The following is an 18553-nucleotide window of genomic DNA, read 5'->3' as shown; positions in this document are numbered from 1 at the left end:
CTTTTTCCCTTTGTAATTAACAAGAGTTTTGTGGAGAAGTGCTCAACTATGTAAATAATTCTATTTGTCATTAAACTTTTAATTTACTCATTTATTAATTTATATGCTTATAGACCCATGATTTCACATTTTATTCAATGGGTTATATAATCCATTACTATCATTATTTATTTCAATGCTCAAAATATCCCATCTTTGATCAGCTGGGACCTATTCAAGCTGGCTCCTTTGTACTTCTGACATGGTCTCTACCTTCACTGATCACTACTTTGCTTGCTGGCAAAATAAGATGTTTCAGGCTCATCATGTACTTTCCCAGCCCTATTTCTCCAAAGAGCCCTGGGTCTTTCATGTGGCAGATGGTTGTTCCAAGTCAAGATCTGGGCACAAAGTATATTCATTCCTATTATAGTGTCATTGCTCCCAGTCCATCTCATAGTCAGGTTACATATTTACATACATACAAATACATATTATACACACACACACACACACACACACACACACACACACACAGTACCATCTATTTTTATTACCATATCAATCTATCCATCCATCTAACTATAGTAAAAACGGTATACCAGACTTCCCTGGTGGTGCAGTGGTTAAGAATCTGCCTGCCAATGCAGGGGACATGGGTTCGATCCCTGGTCCAGGAAGATCCCACATGCCGCGCAACAACTAGGCCCGTGCACCACAACTACTGAGCCTGCACTCTAGAGCCCGTGAGCCACAACTACTGAGCCTGCGTGCCACAACTACTGAAGCCCACGTGCCCACAGCCTGTGCTCCACAACAAGAGAAGCCACCGCATGAGAAGCCCACGCAACACAACGAAGAGTAGCTCCCACTCGCCACAACTAGAGAAAGTCCGTGTGCAGCAATGAAGACCCAATGCAGCCAAAAATAAATAAATAAATTAATTAATTAATTAATTAATTTAAAAACCCGTAATACCTGAAGTTCCAATCAACACCACAGGGCTCATTCTTGTTTTCTCCCTTTCAGTATTTCTAACTCCCTTCACCATTTGCCTTAATATATTCAATTATGTGATCAATTCCTCTGTATATAACGAATCTCCCATCACCACCACTCTTACCCCTTTCCCTACAAAGATGGCCTCCCTCCCTACACTCAGACTCTGACACTAAATACCAAATAACTCCCATGTGAGTACCTTCCCCAATCCTGCTCAAGCCCTGACATTCCACACCAAACTACCCTTCCTCAGGGATGCCATCCTCAACCTATTTGGCTTTCACACTCCAAAAAGAGCCACCCCTCTGCAAGAAAACCAGTGTCACTCAACTTAGGCACTAATACCCCATGCTGGACAGCTGTCCTACAGACTCCCCTCCTGCCCCACATGAGCTTCAATATCTTGCTCTCAGCCACTGCAGCTCCCCTTGCACAAGTGACAATTATGAAAAGGGTCACTGTAATTGATGTCATCATAATCACAGAGTTTAAATCAAACTGTCTTTAATATTAAATATTTAATATTGTCATCAAATACGGTTGTATTTCTCTATCCCTCTCAAGCTCTTACTGCTTACCTGCGAGCTACATTTTTGAAATAACCTGCACAAAGACATCTTCGCAGTACTTCATGTTTAGGGCCTTCAAAGGTCTCTCTTGGGAAGTCACTTTGCTATAGAAAGAATACATGTACAGTGGTAAATCTCACAGAACAATTTGAAAAAATCTTTTAGTTTGAAAAATCCACATTTCTAAAGACTTCTGTTTCTGGCCAATATGGAGTAAGAGGGACCAGATTTACCCTTCTGCTTGAACCAACCAAAAAATGGACAAAGCATATGAAATAATGATCTCCAAAACACTATATATCAAGCAATAAAGGACAGTGACCTCTGAGAAATAAATGAAGTAGGGAAAATAAATGAAGTAAGTCCAACAACTGCCCCAGCTTACAGTCAACCTTGAGAAAGATTCTGGACGAAGGTGCAGGAAGGGAAAAACCCAACTGGAACCTGGAGAACTCCCAGAGTTAAAGAGACAGAGCTGAGAATCCAGGAAGACCAGGATGGCTAGAGTTCCCAGGCCAGAGTTCAGGAGAGAAGAGATCTGCATAGAGAACTCCAAAGATATGCAGAAGGGCCTCAAGAGTTCAACTGAGTACTGGTAAGCATATGAATGTGAGGAAATTACCCAAGGCCAGGAAAAGAGCCTCCCAAAAGGATAAGGGATAACAGAGCTGTGTGCTCGCACAGGGTCAGGAACGGTGCCTGTTCCTACAAACCATTCTTCAACACCTTATAATATACATGGTTTGGGGTAGAGTACTCAGAAGGCCTTGCCAAAATGCTACTCAAGGAAAAAAACATTATAGCAATCACCTGTTTAAGCTTCCTGATCAGTTCTCTAAGTTGAGCTTCAACACGAAATGCAGAAAATAAGCACCTCCAATGAATCCAATGTTTCTGGCACCACGAAGCTGGAGCTCCACTGCAAAACAAAAATATTGGTGTCTCAAATATATCTTCTATGAGTGAAAGACAGTCTAACATTCTCATTTCTATTACACAACTAGAAACCCATAGGCATCTGTCAGCTCTTTTATGAGACCTGTCCAATTAATAAAAAAGCACTTTAAGGAATTTGAAAAAACAAATTAATGCAGGTGCCTCTAAGTGAATTAAAACATGATTTGTAAATGGGTTCCTTTTTATTCATATATGCTTTAACAAATATCCAATCATTTTCTCAACTAAGCTACTTGTACACAGCCAAAATTCTATAAGGTCATTTTTCAGGAAAGGTTTAGGGAGAGAAGAAAGAAGAGAACTAATGTTACGCAATAAATGACTACTAAGTCATAGTCACCTGACAGAGAAATCTCACTAATGTTCACAAAAATACCTAAAAATACCTTGAGGTCAGTATCATTCCCACTGAACCTTACTGTCTAAAATCTTATACTATATTGAAGATATATTTCAAACTAACACTTTCCAGTACGAAGAACTATCTCACATACCTTGATTTGCACTGTTCAAAGATGACAGCTAAAGTCACAAAGTCATTAAATCCTCCAGCAGACTATACTGAAGATATATTTCAAACTAACACTTTCCAGTATGAAGAACTATCTCACATACCTTGATTTGCACTGTTCAAAGATGACAGCTAAAGTCGCAAAGTCATTAAATCCTCCAGCTTTAGCTGCCAATTCTCGATGTCTCTGTTCTGCTTCCTTCTGGTACTCTGGATCAACTAAAACGACAATTGGAAAGGCAGTGTAGTTCTACTTTACATCAAGTGCCTATATTCACTTTGTTTATTCAAGCTCATTAAAATCTGCCTCGCCCTCTGAGGTGGAATAAGGGAGAAGTACATTAACTCTTCTGGGGGGGTCTCTAATTACTCCCACAATTCCTTTTCTTCTTTAATCACACTTTGGAGATTTTACCAGAATAGCAACATTACTCCTCCCAAATAGTATTTAGAATTTACTATTGGTTTTTACCGTAAGAGTAACCCATGCTCACAGTAAAAAAAACTTACGTAAAAGTTCAATGTTCCCCACTTTGTTACATTACCCATAAACCAATCCTCAAGGCTAACCACGGTTAATTATTTAGTGTGGGTCCTTCAAGATATTTTCTATATATATATACAAGCACTGTGTATAATGGTTTATTTTTACATAAGTGGGATATACCTTCTGAAATTTCCTTTATTAGTAACAGCTTAATGTAAGTACATATAGAATTATTCATTCTCAAACATACCTACATTGTATTTCTCAGGGGTATAAGGAACATAACACAATTTAACCAGTCCCTATTTATCCAATTCCTAATTATGGACAATTAGGACCATCATATATGCAGAACTGAACTACTACAAACTTTTCTTTTTTAACTTTATATTGAAGTATATCATGCATACAGAAAACTACACAGGTCATAAGTGTACAGGTCAATGAGTGGTCACAAATATAACATACCAATGTACCCAACACCCAGATCAACAAGCAGAATATTACCAGCATCCCAGAGCCCTTTTTTTGCTCTCCTTCCAATAACTACCCATTACCGTCCACAAGGATAACCCATATCCTGACTTCGAACCCCGAAGAAGTGTTTTGCCTGTTTCTAAACTTAACCGCCCCCCCTTTTTTTCAAAAGGTCCTAGGGCTTCTTCCCTCATTGTAGGGCATCAAACTCCCACCCTACTCGTTCAGTATGCCCATCGCAGCTAGATTTGGCAGAGGCACCATGCTGCCCAATTCCAGGCAGCAGCACTTAGACAGACTACAATGTGAATGTGCAAAGCATCAGTTCCAGGTATTAGGAAGAAAGCAATCTGATTAAATGAAACACTCACGAAGATATAAAGTCTTCTATCCCAGGCTTTAAGTGGCTTCCACCTATGTGACCTGGGTAACAACTGAAGGAAGCAGCTAGAGACAAAAGGAGAGCAAATATGATTTATCACAGGCCATACAAATGGCCCTGCCAAGGTGAAGATATAATGCCTATCTCTTGAACCAGTCATGGACATTGATTTGTAAGCCAAAACATCTAATTTCATGCACCCAAACACCATTGCCCAGAAGGTACTATGCCAAAAGTGGAACTGCACTAGACTCAAGCATCAACCCTGTCCTGGCTCCAACACTAAGAGACAAGCCTACCTATCAGCCAGGGGCTCCTGCATCCTTGAATTGTGGTATCCCTGCTATACAAACGTAAAGTCCCAGCCTCCTCCGACCTCTGGGCTATGAAGCCTCAGAGAAGCTTCCTATTATGGTTCAGTTCTTCTCTTCTCTGCCTCCAGCTGACCCTAGAAATGGTCAATTTAGCTGTAATACCTACTACAACAATTTACACAAATGGCTTACCATCTCTTATTAAAATGTCATAATAACTACAATAAATTTTAGTGGATTACAATTCTAAACTCAGTTTATATTTTGTAAGGATTAACTCTGCATGGTTAGTGTTGGATCTCTGCTGTTTAAAGAGTGGCTACCTGCTCACACTTTAAAAAATGTAGACAGCACACTACTTTTCTGGCTGTCCTTCCCACATTGTCACTACCTTCTCTCTGTCTCTCTCTCTCCCCCTGTTATTCTCAAAGTCAAGAGAAAATACAGAACATATAGAACATATTTTTGTTCCTTTTCCCTAACTCTTCCCTCAAAAATAACCTAATTAATTAAAACTAAAACTGGCAGAAGTCCCACAGTAAATTCAGGATTTCTATAGGAAAGTAAAAAACCATATCACACACAGTTCCTACAATCCCAGCAAGTTTATACTCTGACTAAACAGTAGTTTGACTATCCATCTTTAATTACTTTCCCAGCAGACTTGTCATTTTCTTTAATTTATTATCTTTCCCCAGATTGAAATTCTATTATCAGTTTTAACTCATGCAAATAATGCTACTGAGGCAAAAACTAAATAAGCTGAAGCAGCAACACAAGGCTGTATCAGCTGAACTTCTCTCTTTGGGAAGATAAGTGAATACTTTTCTATATAACAACCAATCAGAAAATAAAACTATTACACAGAAAGGGTTTTAATAACAACAATCCTCAGAGCTGAAGCAGGGGAGTAAGGCTGTAAGTGACACATACACATAAAGTATGATTTATTTCTAAAAATATCGCAGTTAAAATAATTAAAAACTTTAAAACCAACACAATGTTATTTTAAATTTGTTCCATTTTAAGGCAATGCTGTTTACCACCTTAAAAACATTTAAGAGCCCTCACTCCATTGTCTGACTTCTAAAGCAATATCTATACTAGCAGACATTGTGTACACAGTTTACTACAGCAAAAGAGCTATTACTAAAAATGTTGACAGTATCATCATTTTGATGTTTAAAATCTTTATTCAACGTTAGATCTGAAAATACTAGTCAGTTTTACCAATAAATATATAATAAACTAAATTAGATGATCTACAATGACTAAGACGCAAGCCAGAAAGAACTGCTTAACCTATAAAGACTATATATGCACTTAAAAGCAGTTGGACAACGAAAACATATTTTAGGGTGTAACAAGATCTCAGCAAGTCACATGCTCAAAAACTGAAGCTGCATTTTGTAACAGTTGAAGCCTTGATGATCCAGGTTTAAAAATTAAGCCTAGGGGCTTCCCTGGTGGCGCAGTGGTTAAGAATCTGCCTGCCAATGCAGGGGACACGGGTTCAAGCCCTGGTCCCGGAAGATCCCACATGCCACGGAGCAACTAAGCCCGTGCGCCACAACTACTGAGCCTGTGCTCTAGAGCCCGCGAGCCACAACTACTGAGCCCACGTGCCACAACTACTGAAGTCCGCACGCCTAGAGCCTGTGCTCTGCAACAAGAGAAGCCACCGCAATGAGAAGCCTGAGCACTGCAATGAAGAGTAGCCCCCACTCGCCGCAACTAGAGAAAGCTGTGCACAGGAACAAAGAACCAAAGCAGCCAAAAATAAATTAAAAAAAAAAAAATTAAGCCTAGGTCATATATGTACATATAGCAAGAGTGTCTCTTTAAGTATGAATAAGAAACTGGTAGCAATTGTTGCCTCAAGGAATCAGACCTGGATGATGCCAAGGAATGCACTTGCCAAGGTGCCTAACTTTATTTGGATCAGACTATGGAGCAATTTATGCCCCAGGGCACTGTCAAAAACAACAGATCAATCAGCCACCAATCCATGGAGAATGACAGCTTGGTGTAATACCAATAGAGGCAGACCAGCAAAAATTGAAGTAGAGAAGCCAAACTATTTTTATTCAAGTATGGTTGACTTACAATATCATAATAGTTTCAGGTATACAACACAGTGATTCAATATTTTTATAGATTATACTCCATTTAAAGTTATTACAGGGACTTCCCTGGTGGCTCAGTGGTTGGGAATCCACCTGACAGTGCAGGGGATGCAGGTTCGAGCCCTGGTCCTGGAGGATCCCACATGTCACAGAGCAACTGCGCCCGTGTGCCACAGCTGCTGAGCCTGCGCTCTGGAGCCTGCAAGCCACAACTACTGAAGCATGCGTGCCTGGAGGCCGTGCTCTGCAACAGGAGAGGCTGCCGCGGTGAGAGGCCCGTGCACCAAACGAAGAGTAGCCCCCACCTGCTGCACCTGGGGAGGACCTGCGCGTAGCAGCGAAGACCCAACACAGCCAAAAATAAATAAATACATTTATTTAAAAAAAATAAAGTTATTACAAAATAATGGCTATATTTCCCTGTGCTGTAAAATATATCCTTGTTGCTCATTTATTTTATACATAGTAGTTTGCATCTGTTAATCCCACACCATGATCTTATCCATCCCCCCTTCCCTCTTCCCACTGGTAACCACTAGTTTGTTTTCTATATCTGTGAGTCTGTTTCTGTTTTGTTATGTAAATTCATTTATTTTTTAGGTTCTACATATAAGTGATAACAGAGTATTTGTCTTTCTCTGTCTGACTTATTTCATCCACATTGTTGCAAATGGCAGAATTTCATTCTTTTTTACGGCTAAGATATACCCCATTGTGTGTGTATATATATATATATACACATATATATACACATATATATATATATATATATATATATATATATATATATATACATACATACATATACATATACACACACCATATCTTCTTTAACCATTCATCTGTTGATGAACACTTAGGTTGCTTCCATATCTTGGCTATTGTAAATAATGCTGCTACAATGCTATAACTGGGATACATGTTATCTTTTCAAATTAGTGGTTTCATTTTCTTCAAATGTATACCCAGAAGTGGAATTGCTGGAGGATAAGGTAGTTCTATTTTTAGTTTTTTTGAGGAAACTCCATTCTGTTTTCCATACTGCATGCACCAATTTACATTCCTACCAACAGTATACTAGGGTTCCCTTTCCTCCACATCCTCGCCACCATTTATTATTTGTAGACTTTTTGATGATAGCCATTCTGACAGGTGTTAAGGTGATATCTCATTGTGGTTCTGATTTGCATTTTTCTGATAATTAGCAATGTTGAGCATTTTTTCATGTACCTGTTGGGCCATCTGTATATCTTCTTTGGAATAATGTCTATTCAGGTCCTCTGCACCCCCTTTTTTTGCTGCAGGGCTTGTGGGATATTGTAGTTCCCCGACCAGGGACTGAACCCAAGCCCTCGACAGTAAAAGCACGGAGTCTTAACCATTGGACCATCAGGGAATTCCCAGCCCATTTTTCAATCAGGCTGCTTGTTTTTTTGATATTTAGTTGCAAGCACTATTTATATATTTTGGATATTAACCCCTTCTCAGTCATATCATTTGCAAATATTTTCTCCCATTCAGTAGGTTGTCTTTTCATTTTGTCAATCATTTCCTTTGCTGTGTAAAAGCTTTTAAGTTTAATTAGGTCCCACTTGTTTATTTTTGCTTTTGTTTCTTTTGCCTTAGGAGACAGATCCAAAAAAATATTGCTATGATTTATGTCAAAGAATGTTCTGCCTATGTTCTATTCTATGAGTTTTATGGTTTCAGGTCTTCCATTCAGGTCTTTAATCCATTTTGGGTTCATTTTTATACATGGAGTGAGAAAACATTCTAATTTCATTCTTTTATACATTCTTTTTCATACAGTCTACATGTATATAGCTGTCTAGTTTTCCCAGCACCATTTATTGAAGAGACTGTCTTTTCTCCATTGTATATTCTTGACTCCTTTGTCGTAGATTAATGGACCATAAGTGCATGGGTTTATTTTTGGGCTCTCTATTCTGTTCTGTTGATCTATATGTCTGTTTCTGAGCCAGTATCATGCTGTTTTGATTACTGTAGCTTTGTAGTACAGTCTGAAGTCAAGGAGTATGGTACCTCCAGCTTTGTTCTTTTTTCTCAAGATTGCTTTGGCAATTCAGGGTCTTTTGTGGTTCCATACGAATTTTAGGATTATTTGTCCTAGTTCTGTGAAAAATGTCACAGGTATTTTGAAAGGGATTGCATTAAGTCCATAGATTGCTTTGAGTAGTATGGACATTTTAACAATATTAAGTCTTCCAACCCAGGAACATGAGATACCATTCCATTTCTTTGTATCATCTTCAATTTCCTTCATCAATGATTTATAGTCTTCACAGTATAGGTCTTTCAATTCTTTGGTTAAGTTTATTCCTAGGTATTTTATTCTTTTTGATGTAATTTAAAATAGATTAGTTTCTTGCTTTCTACTTCTGATAGTTCACTATTACTGTACAGAAAATCAACAGATTTCTGAATATTAATTTTGTATCCTGCAACTTTACTGAATTCATCTATTAATTCTCATAATTTTTTGATGGAGACTTTAGGGTTTTCTATGTATAGTATCATGTCATCTGCAAATAGTGACAGTTTTACTTCTTCCCTTCCAATTTGGATGCCTTTTATTTCTTTTTCTTGTCTGACTGCTGTGGCTCAGACTTCCAATACTATGTTGAACAGACGTGGCTAGAGTGCACATCCTTGTTTTGTTCCTGTTTTAGAGGAAGGGTTTTAGCTTTTCACCACTGAGTATGACGTTACCTATGGGTTTGTAATAAATGGAACCAGCCAAACATTTAACAGAAATATCAGAGAAACCTGCAAAAACCATACTTTGTCCTGATGCTCTGGAAGACTGTGCAGATGCCCAAGAAGCAAAAGGAGAGGGAACATCTGAGCCTCTGGTCTTTGGCTGAACACAGGACAAACTCATAAACTCCCTGAACTGTGAAAACAGTCTTCAAGCCACACAACATAAATCCAACAGTAAAGGGTGCAAACACCAGTGGCTTAAGGGGGTTAGGAACAACCTCCAACCAATCAGTGGCTGACTGCTGACGTGGAAATGTACAATAAACAAAATGAAAACTTCACTAAGTGGGGCTCGACAGTAGCTTTGGACTCACAGGAGAAAGAATCAGCAAAATATAGATCAAGAGAGATCAGGCAATCCAAAGAGTCTCAGAGAAATATGGGACATCATTAAGCACACCAACATATGCATAATGGGAGTGCCAGAAGAAGAGGAGAGAGAAAGGGGCAGAAAAAATTTTGAGAAAATAATGGCTGAGAAATTCCAAAATTTGATGGAAAACATTTATCTACACATTCAAGAAGCTTAATGAACTCCAAGTAGGATAAAAGCAAAGTGATCCACAGACATATAATAGCCAAAATACTGAAGGGAGCAAGAGAAAATTTACTTGTTGTGCACAAAAGAACTTCAATAAAATTAACAGTCGACTTTTCAATAGAAATGATGGAGGCCAAAAGACTGTGGGATGATATAATGCTCAAAGAAAACCACCATTAACTAAGAATCTTATATCCAGCAAAACTATCTTTCAAAATGAAGGCAAAATAAAGGCATTCTTGGATAACAAAACCTGAAAGAATTCATTGCTAGCATACCTGCCTTACAATTAATAATAAAAGAAGTTATTCAGGCTGGAAGGAAGTGACACAAGATGGTAATCTGAATGACACTAAAAAAGAGCACTGGTAAAAGTTAAAATGTAGGTTAATTTTTTAAAAGAGTATAATGATTATTTCTTCTATTCCCTTATGTATTTAAAAGAAATTGCATGAAACATTATCTATAAAATTGTATTGTTGGACCTATAACATAGAAATGTAATATATTTGACAATAGCAACACATGTATTACCTACTTTTTTAAAAAAGGGCCTAGGTCAGTATCTAAGGAAAATAAGCTTAATCTTAAATCTGACAAGACAATAGACAAGGCCATTGCTTTACAGTTATGTTTTCATTGTGTGGAATTTAGAAACACTGATAAATCTACGTGTTACCTGAGGGCTTTCAGGGTAATTCATGCTTCATATCCATTAACATCACTGACATCATGTGCTTCACAAAGGCAAGACTTACTCAAAAATTTCCCATCAAATCAAAGCACAGAATACAAGACATATTCCTATTGGCTATTATCTCAATATTCTAAAGAATTAGACTGACCTATGTCCATAGATATCTAAGGCCAAGTATTAGGCTAGCAAAGGAAAGTCTCCCTTTTCCTGGAATTGCTAAAGTGTAGATCCCAAATAAAGGCCTTCAAGATACCAAAAACCACCTCAAGGACTTAATAAAAAAAAAAAAAAAAAAAAGAACACATAATCAAAACTTAAGACCTGAACAACCTGAAAGGCTAAAAAACTGAGTCAACAGTCCACCCACAGATAGAGGGTTCTAAATAAGAATTTAAAAACTAACACCTGGACTTTTACTTCTAGCTATGGAAAAGACTTAATTTTTCTTTTCTTCTCTTAACTTCTTTCAAAGACATATGAAGGTTTAAGGGAAAAATTACAATACTGTATTGTGGGGTTTATAATGTATGTAAATATAATATATATGACAACAATAGAGCAAGGATATGTTAAGAAATGTCAAAAGCCAGCAAAGGTTTCAATACAATCTCTATCAAAATTCTTAGCAGGCTTATTTTTAAGAAACTAATATGCTGATTTTAAAATTTATATGGAAATACAAAGAATATAGAATAATCAAAACAATACTGAAAAAATAAATATTCTGCTTCTTTTTCTAGCTGACTTCAAAATTTATCATAAGTTATGTAATCAATACAAAGTTGGCACTGACATAAGGATAGACAAATAGATCTATGGAATAAAATAAAGTCCAGAAATAGACTATTACACATATACTTTCCGCAAATTTTTTTTTAATAAGGTTTTTTTTTTTTTTAACTTCTTTTTTTTGGCCGCGCCACACTGCACAGCATGTGGGATCTTAGTTCCCCGACCAGGGATAGAACCCGTGCCCCCTGCAGTGGAAGTATGGAGTCTTAACCACTGGACCACCAGGGAAGTCCCCCTACTTTCCACAGATTTTTAACAAAGGTGCCAAAGCAATTCAATGGGGGAAGTAAATCTTTTCAACAAATGTGCTGGAACAAGTGGATATTTACAGGAAAAAAAGTAATCTAGACCCCTACCTCACACCATATACAAAGCTTAATTTCAGATGGATTACTGTCCTAAACTTAATGGCTAGAACCTGTAAAGCTTCTAGATCGAAGTATCAATAGAGATACAAGAGAGAAGCATATTTTTACTATCTTGGGGCAGGAAAACATTTCTTACCACGCAGAAAGCAATAACCACACACACACAAAAATTGATATACTAAGACCTCTTCAAAATTCAAAACCTCTCTCATCAAAAGACACTGTGAAAAAAGCAAACAGAAAAGCCACAGGCTGGGAAGAAAATATGCACAACTCATACCTAACAAATAACTTGTACCTAGAATAAAGAACTACCAGATTCAATATATATATATTTTTTACTTTAAAACATGGGCAAAAGACTGTAATAGACACTTCACAAAGACAGATAAATGATCAATACTCACACGAAAAAGTGCTCAAAATTATTAGTCATCAGGAAAATGCAAATTAAAACCACAAAGAGGTATCACTAATATATAACAGAATATATAAAATGAAAGTGATTGGCAACACCAAATGTTGAAGAGGACACGTAGTGCAAGCTGCACTCTCAAACACTGCTGATGTGATTTTTAAATGGTAGAGCCACTTTGGGAAAAGAGTTGGCAATTTCTTAGAGTTAAACTCAATAATGCAGCTATTTTTCTCCTAGGTATTTACCTCAGAAAAATAAAAATATATATCTACAAAAGACTTGCACAAGAATTTTCAAAATAGCTGTATTCATAAATGGCGCCAAACAAGAAACAATTCAAATGTCCATCAATAGGATAATGGATAAACTAATTGTAGTATACAACAGGATACTACTCAACAATAAAAAGAACAAAGCATTGATACATACAAGAACATGGATGAATCTCACGAACAGTATGTTGACCAAAAGAAGCCAAACACAAAAAAGCACGTACTGTATAATTCTACTTATGTGAAGTTTCAGAAGGGGCAAAACTAACCTGAAAAAAGTCAGAGAAGTGGCTTGCTGGGGGGAGGTAGGATGGAATCTGAGAAGGGGCACTGAGAGAATTTTCTGGAGTGATAAAACTGTTCTATATCTTGACAGGAGTGTAGGGTACATTGGTAAATGTATTTCACAAAATTCACTGAATTATACACTTAGGATTTATACTTTTCACTACATGTAAATTTTGCCTCAAAAAAAAGGAAAAAAAAAACCAACTATAAGCAAATACTGAACTCTACTTATACAGGACTGCCTTTCACAGTGGTATAGCTTAGCAATTCTGAAACTACTTTTGTATACTCTAGGGACAATGGACAATTTGAATATGGACTCTGGACTAGATAACAGCATTGTATCAGTTAACTTTCCTAATTTTGATAAATGTACTATGGTTAAGTAAGAGATTGCCCATGTTCTTGGTAAACATACATATAAATGTTTTGTGGTAAGGGAGCACAATGTTTCCAATTTACTCTCAAATGATTCAGAAAAAGAAATAAAATGCATATTTATAAATACATATATGTAGGGACTTCCCTGGTGGTGCAGTGGTTAAGAGTCTGCCTGCCAGTGAGGGGGACGTGGGTTCAATCCCTGGTCCAGGAAGATCCCACATGCCTCGGAGCAGCTAGGCCCATGCGCCACAACTACTGAGCCTGCGCTCTAGAGCCCGCGGGCCACAACTACTGAAGCCCGTGCGCTCTAGGGTGCATGTGCCACAACTACTGAGCCTGTGTGCTGCAACTACTGTAGCCCACACGCCAAAGCCTGTGCTCCGCAACAAGAGGAGCCACAGCAACGAGAAGCCTGTGCACCTCAACAAAGAGTAGCCCCCGCTCGCCACAACTAGAGAAAGCCCACACACAGCAACGCAGCCAAAAAAATAAAAATAAAAAATAAATAAATACGTATATGTATACATGCACAGAGAGAATAATAAAGCAAATGCAGGAAAATGTTAAAAACTGCTGAAACTAGATAAAAGTTTTAAAAAAATTCTTTTACTACTCTTTCAACATTTCTGTAAGTTTGAAATTGTATTACAATAAAATGTTATACCCCACCTCCACACACACACAAAAATGTAACACCAGACTAGTTTCATCTATTTCAATATTCCAACAAGGAAAAACATTTCCTTTTTTTCTGGCATTACAAGACTGTTAGAGTTGGATCACCTTAATCCAGCTCCCTGGTTTTACAAATGAAGTCCAGAAAAACTAGGCCAACAGTCAGATAATTAGGTAGCAGTGAGTCAGGTTAGAATCCTGATCTCTTGACACCCATTTCAATACTCTGTAATAGTTTTTAAAAAGAGTATTTTTAGCTTTGATACTACCTAATGAAAGCCAGCCAACCTTATTTACTGCATATAGTATTATACTAGAAAAAAAAAAAACCCCTGCAATTAGGGTACTACTAGAATCAAAATTCTGACACTTAAAAACTACACTGCAATCTATTTGGGATAGGTAGCACACTAATTAAACTACAGAGTATTTTTATAGAAAAACGTATCCTCCATTATAACCAACACAATAATAAACCAATCTGGACCCAACACTCACAGTCATAAGGGGATGTGGCCAGTGAGATAGCACACTATTGTTAGTCTTGGTTGCAGGTAAGATATACTATCTACTCAGAAGCTCTTTGGAAAAAAAAAATTGTGACCACCCCCCCCACCGACCCCCGCACTAGAAGAAAGCAAAGCTCACATGTGATGAACCAAGTTGTATCCTGTACTGACACACTAAGAAAGGAAAGAAGCAGAAGGCTAAAGACATGGAAACTTCAAAACAATTCTCTAAGTGTACAAGGGCTGACTTACCTTTTTTTTTTTGATTGTAGGGAAAAAAAGGTTAATATATTACTAATGTATTATAACAGGGCAAAGGTTCACCATACTATCTTGCTTTACCAGTGAAAGGAAATTAACTTTCAGCCAGGAACGTTATATACTCCCTATTTCAAAGAACTAAGTTAAAGAATAACAAAATGAAAAAAATTGTTTATCTTCAGTTTCATGTTCCGTAGGGCTAGTTATATGCTAATCAAAAAAATGTTCAGTGAATTACTGGAGATCTAAATTAACAGATATTCCTTGTACATGGATAGGAAGACAATACTGTCAAGATGTCACTTCTTTCCCATTTGATCTATAGATTCAATATAATCTCAATTAGGGGCTTCCCTCGTGGCGCAGTGGTTAAGAATCTGCCTGCCAATGCAGGGGACACGGGTTCGAGCCCGGGTCCAGGAAGATCCCACATGCCGCAGAACAACTAAGCCCGTGCACCACAACTCTGAGCCTGCACTCTAGAGCCCGCGAGCCACAACTACTGAGCCCTCGTGCCAAAACTACTGAAGCCCGCGTGCCTAGAGCCCGTGCTCCACAACAAGAGAAGCCACCGCAATGAGAAGCCCGCGCACCGCAACAAGGAGTAGCCCCCACTCGCCACAACTAGAGAAAGCCCGTGCATAGCAACGAAGACCCAATGCAGTCAAAAATAAATAATAATAAAATAAATATTTAAAAAATCTTATTAAAAGATATATAATCTCAATTAAAGTCTCAGAAAGTTACTTTGTGGATATCAACAAACTGGTTTTAAAGTTTATATAGAAAGGGAAAAGACCCAGAATAGTCAAAACAATATTGAAGGGAAAGAGAAAAGCTGGATAAATGATTCTATCCAGGTTCAAGAGTTATTATAAAGCTTCAATAATCAAGACAGTGTGGTACTGACAGAAGAACAGGAAAACAGGTCAATGGAACAGAATACAAGGCCCAGAAATAGACCCACACAAATTCAGTCAAATTAACTCTGACAAAGGAGCAAAGGAATTACAATGGAGAAAGGAGTCTTTTGAATAAATGGGGCTGGAACAAAAGGACATCAACTCCTACAAGATGACACAGGAGAAAATCTAGATGAACTTGGGTATGGTGATGACTTTTCAGATATAACACAAAGGCATGACCCATCAAAGAAATAATTGATAAGCTGGACTTCATTAAAATTAAAAACTTTTGCTCTGTGAAAGACAACGTCAAGAGAATGAGAAAACAAGTCACAGACTGGGAAAAAATATTTGCAAAAGACATTTCTGATAAAGAACGGTTATCCAAAACATACAATAAACTCTTAAACCTCAACAATAAGAAAACAAATAACCTGATTAAAAAAGACTGGAACAGACATCTCACCAAAGGAGATACACAAATGGCAAATGAGCATATGAAAAGACAGTTAACATCATATGTTATCAGGGATCTGCAAATTAAAATAACAATGAAATACCACTACACAACTATGAGAATAGCCAAAACCCAAAACACTGCCAACACCAGAAGCTGTTGAGGATGTGGAGCAACAGGAATCTCAGGCTCATTGCTGGTGGGAAAGCAAAATGGTGCAGACACTTTGGAAGACAGTTGGGCAGTTTCTCACAAATCTAAACATATTCTTATCATACAGTTTGGCAATGAGTTGACAATCGATGTTCACACAAAAACCTGCACGCTAATGTTTAGAGCAGCTTTATCCATTACTGCCAAGACTTGAAAGCAACCAAGATGTCCTTCAATATGTGAATGGATAAACAAATTGCACACAATGGAATTTTATTCAGCAATAAAAAGAAATGAGCTATCATGCCACAGAAAGACATGGAGAATGGTACATATATACAATGGAATATTACTCAGCCATAAAAAGGAATGAAATTGGGTCATTTGTAGAGATGTGGATGGACCTAGAGAGTGTCATACAGAGTGAAGTAAGTCAGAAAGAGAAAAGCAAATATCATATAGTAACGCATATATGTGGAATCTAGAAAAATGGTATAGATGATCTTATTTGCAAAGCAGAAATAGAGACAGACGTAGAGAACAAATGTATGGATACCAAAGGGGAAAGGGGTGGGGTGGGAGGAATTGTGAGACTGGGATTGACACATATACATTTTCAGTACTATGTATAAAATAGACAACTGATGGGAACATACCATATAGCACAGGGAACTCTACCTAATGCACTGTGGTAACCTAAGTGGGAGGGAAGTCCAAAAGGGAGGGGAGATCTGTATGTGTATGGCTGATTCATTTTGTTGTGCAGTGGAGGCTAACACACCAGTGTAAAGCAACCATACTCCAAAAAAGAAAAAAAAGAAAAAAAAGGACATGGAGGAACCGTAAAAGCACATTGCTAAGTTAAGGAAGTCAATCTGAAAAGGCTACATATTGTATGATTCCAATTATATGGCATTCTGGAAAAGGCACAACTATGAAGACAGTAAAAAGATCAGTGGTCAATTATACTCCAATAAAGATGTTTAAAAAAAAGATCAGTGGTTGCTAAGGGTTTGGGGGAAGGGATGTAGGAATGACTAGGTGGAACATGGGAAATGTTTAGGGCAGTGAAACTATTCTGCACAATATTCTGATGGTGAGTATGTGTCATTACAGATTTGTCAAAACCCACAGAATTTACAATACAAACAGCGATCCCTTAGTTAATAATAATGTATCAATATTGGCTCATTAATTGTAATGAAGGTACCACACTAATGAAAAGATGTTAATAATAGGGAAAACTCTGTGTTTGTACTTTCCCTCAATTTTTCTAGAAAGCTAAAACTGCTCTAAAAAATAAAATCTATTAATTAGAAAAGAAAACGCATCAATAAACTTCTTACCAGGTCTAATGAAGACATTTTCCACAGACAACATTGCTGCTATTGGAAGTAATAGGTCTTCACAGTCCAGAGAAGCAGCCTTTATTACTGCACATGTCAGATGTGGAGGGAGAGGAAATTCTACCATAGACAAACCCAATCTGGTCACATGGCCACTCCTTAATGGAAAGAAAAAGTTTTTAAGTCTTTCTACCTTGGAAGAGTACAAATGAAATGTTTATCATTCAGAATAAGTCAGATATAATTTAGATTACCTTAAATTACCTCCAGAAATTCAATTCAAGATAAGAAATATGATACGCTGTGGTCATTGATAAGAGAAATATAAAGATGATAAATTCCTTGCTCTCAAGGGCCTATATATCCAAAAAACTAAACAATGAGGCAGAATAAAGTAGTATAATAAAAGACACACAATGCTACAGAAGCATGGAAAATGTCCTTAAAGAAATGAGACAATGATAATTACCAAATCTTTTCCCATCACACAATCATGAGAACAAGGACTCTGGGTCTCATCATTTTGATGTACCCAGCATAATGCCTGGCACTGAAGTGGTACTCAGAAATTACTTGTTAGGGAAAAACATAGTTATAGGTCAATTATACTTCAAAAGCAAACAAACATACAAACTAATAGAAAAAGAGATCAGATTTGTAGTTATCAGAAGTGGGTGAGAAAAGAGGGGGAATTGGATGAAAGCAGTCAAAAGGTACAAAAAAAAAAAAAGAAAAGAAATTACTTGTTAAATAATACCAATACTAAACAAAAACAGTTTTACGGTACAATTTCAGAACTGTGGTGAAGAAAGACTGAGGACAAATTTTAATTTCAGGGAAAACAATCCATTCAATTCAAACAAATCACTTACTAATGATAAAGGAAAGTATTAAGAACCCTA

The 18553-nt window shown here is 37.3% G+C and overlaps 1 protein-coding gene across 3 annotated transcripts in view; it reads right to left on the bottom strand.

Moving 5' to 3' along the window:
• DHX40 (DEAH-box helicase 40) overlaps window positions 1–18553 on the bottom strand; it is a 50885-nt gene that overhangs the window by 9948 nt on the left and 22384 nt on the right. For all 3 annotated transcript variants that reach the window (XM_082439999.1, XM_082440001.1, XM_082440000.1), the window contains 4 exons: window positions 17652–17809; window positions 3123–3237; window positions 2361–2469; window positions 1560–1654 (listed from right to left, as the gene is read on the bottom strand). In XM_082439999.1, the coding sequence (XP_082296125.1) occupies window positions 1560–1654; window positions 2361–2469; window positions 3123–3237; window positions 17652–17809 (477 nt within the window). The remainder of the gene's footprint in view (window positions 1–1559; window positions 1655–2360; window positions 2470–3122; window positions 3238–17651; window positions 17810–18553) is intronic.

This window comes from Balaenoptera physalus, assembly GCF_965194825.1.
Source record: "Balaenoptera physalus genome assembly, chromosome: 20".
In the NCBI taxonomy this organism is placed as follows: Eukaryota; Metazoa; Chordata; class Mammalia; order Artiodactyla; family Balaenopteridae; genus Balaenoptera; species Balaenoptera physalus.
Note: the sequence above shows the minus strand (reverse complement) of the source record. Positions and strands in the feature narration are given on the sequence as shown.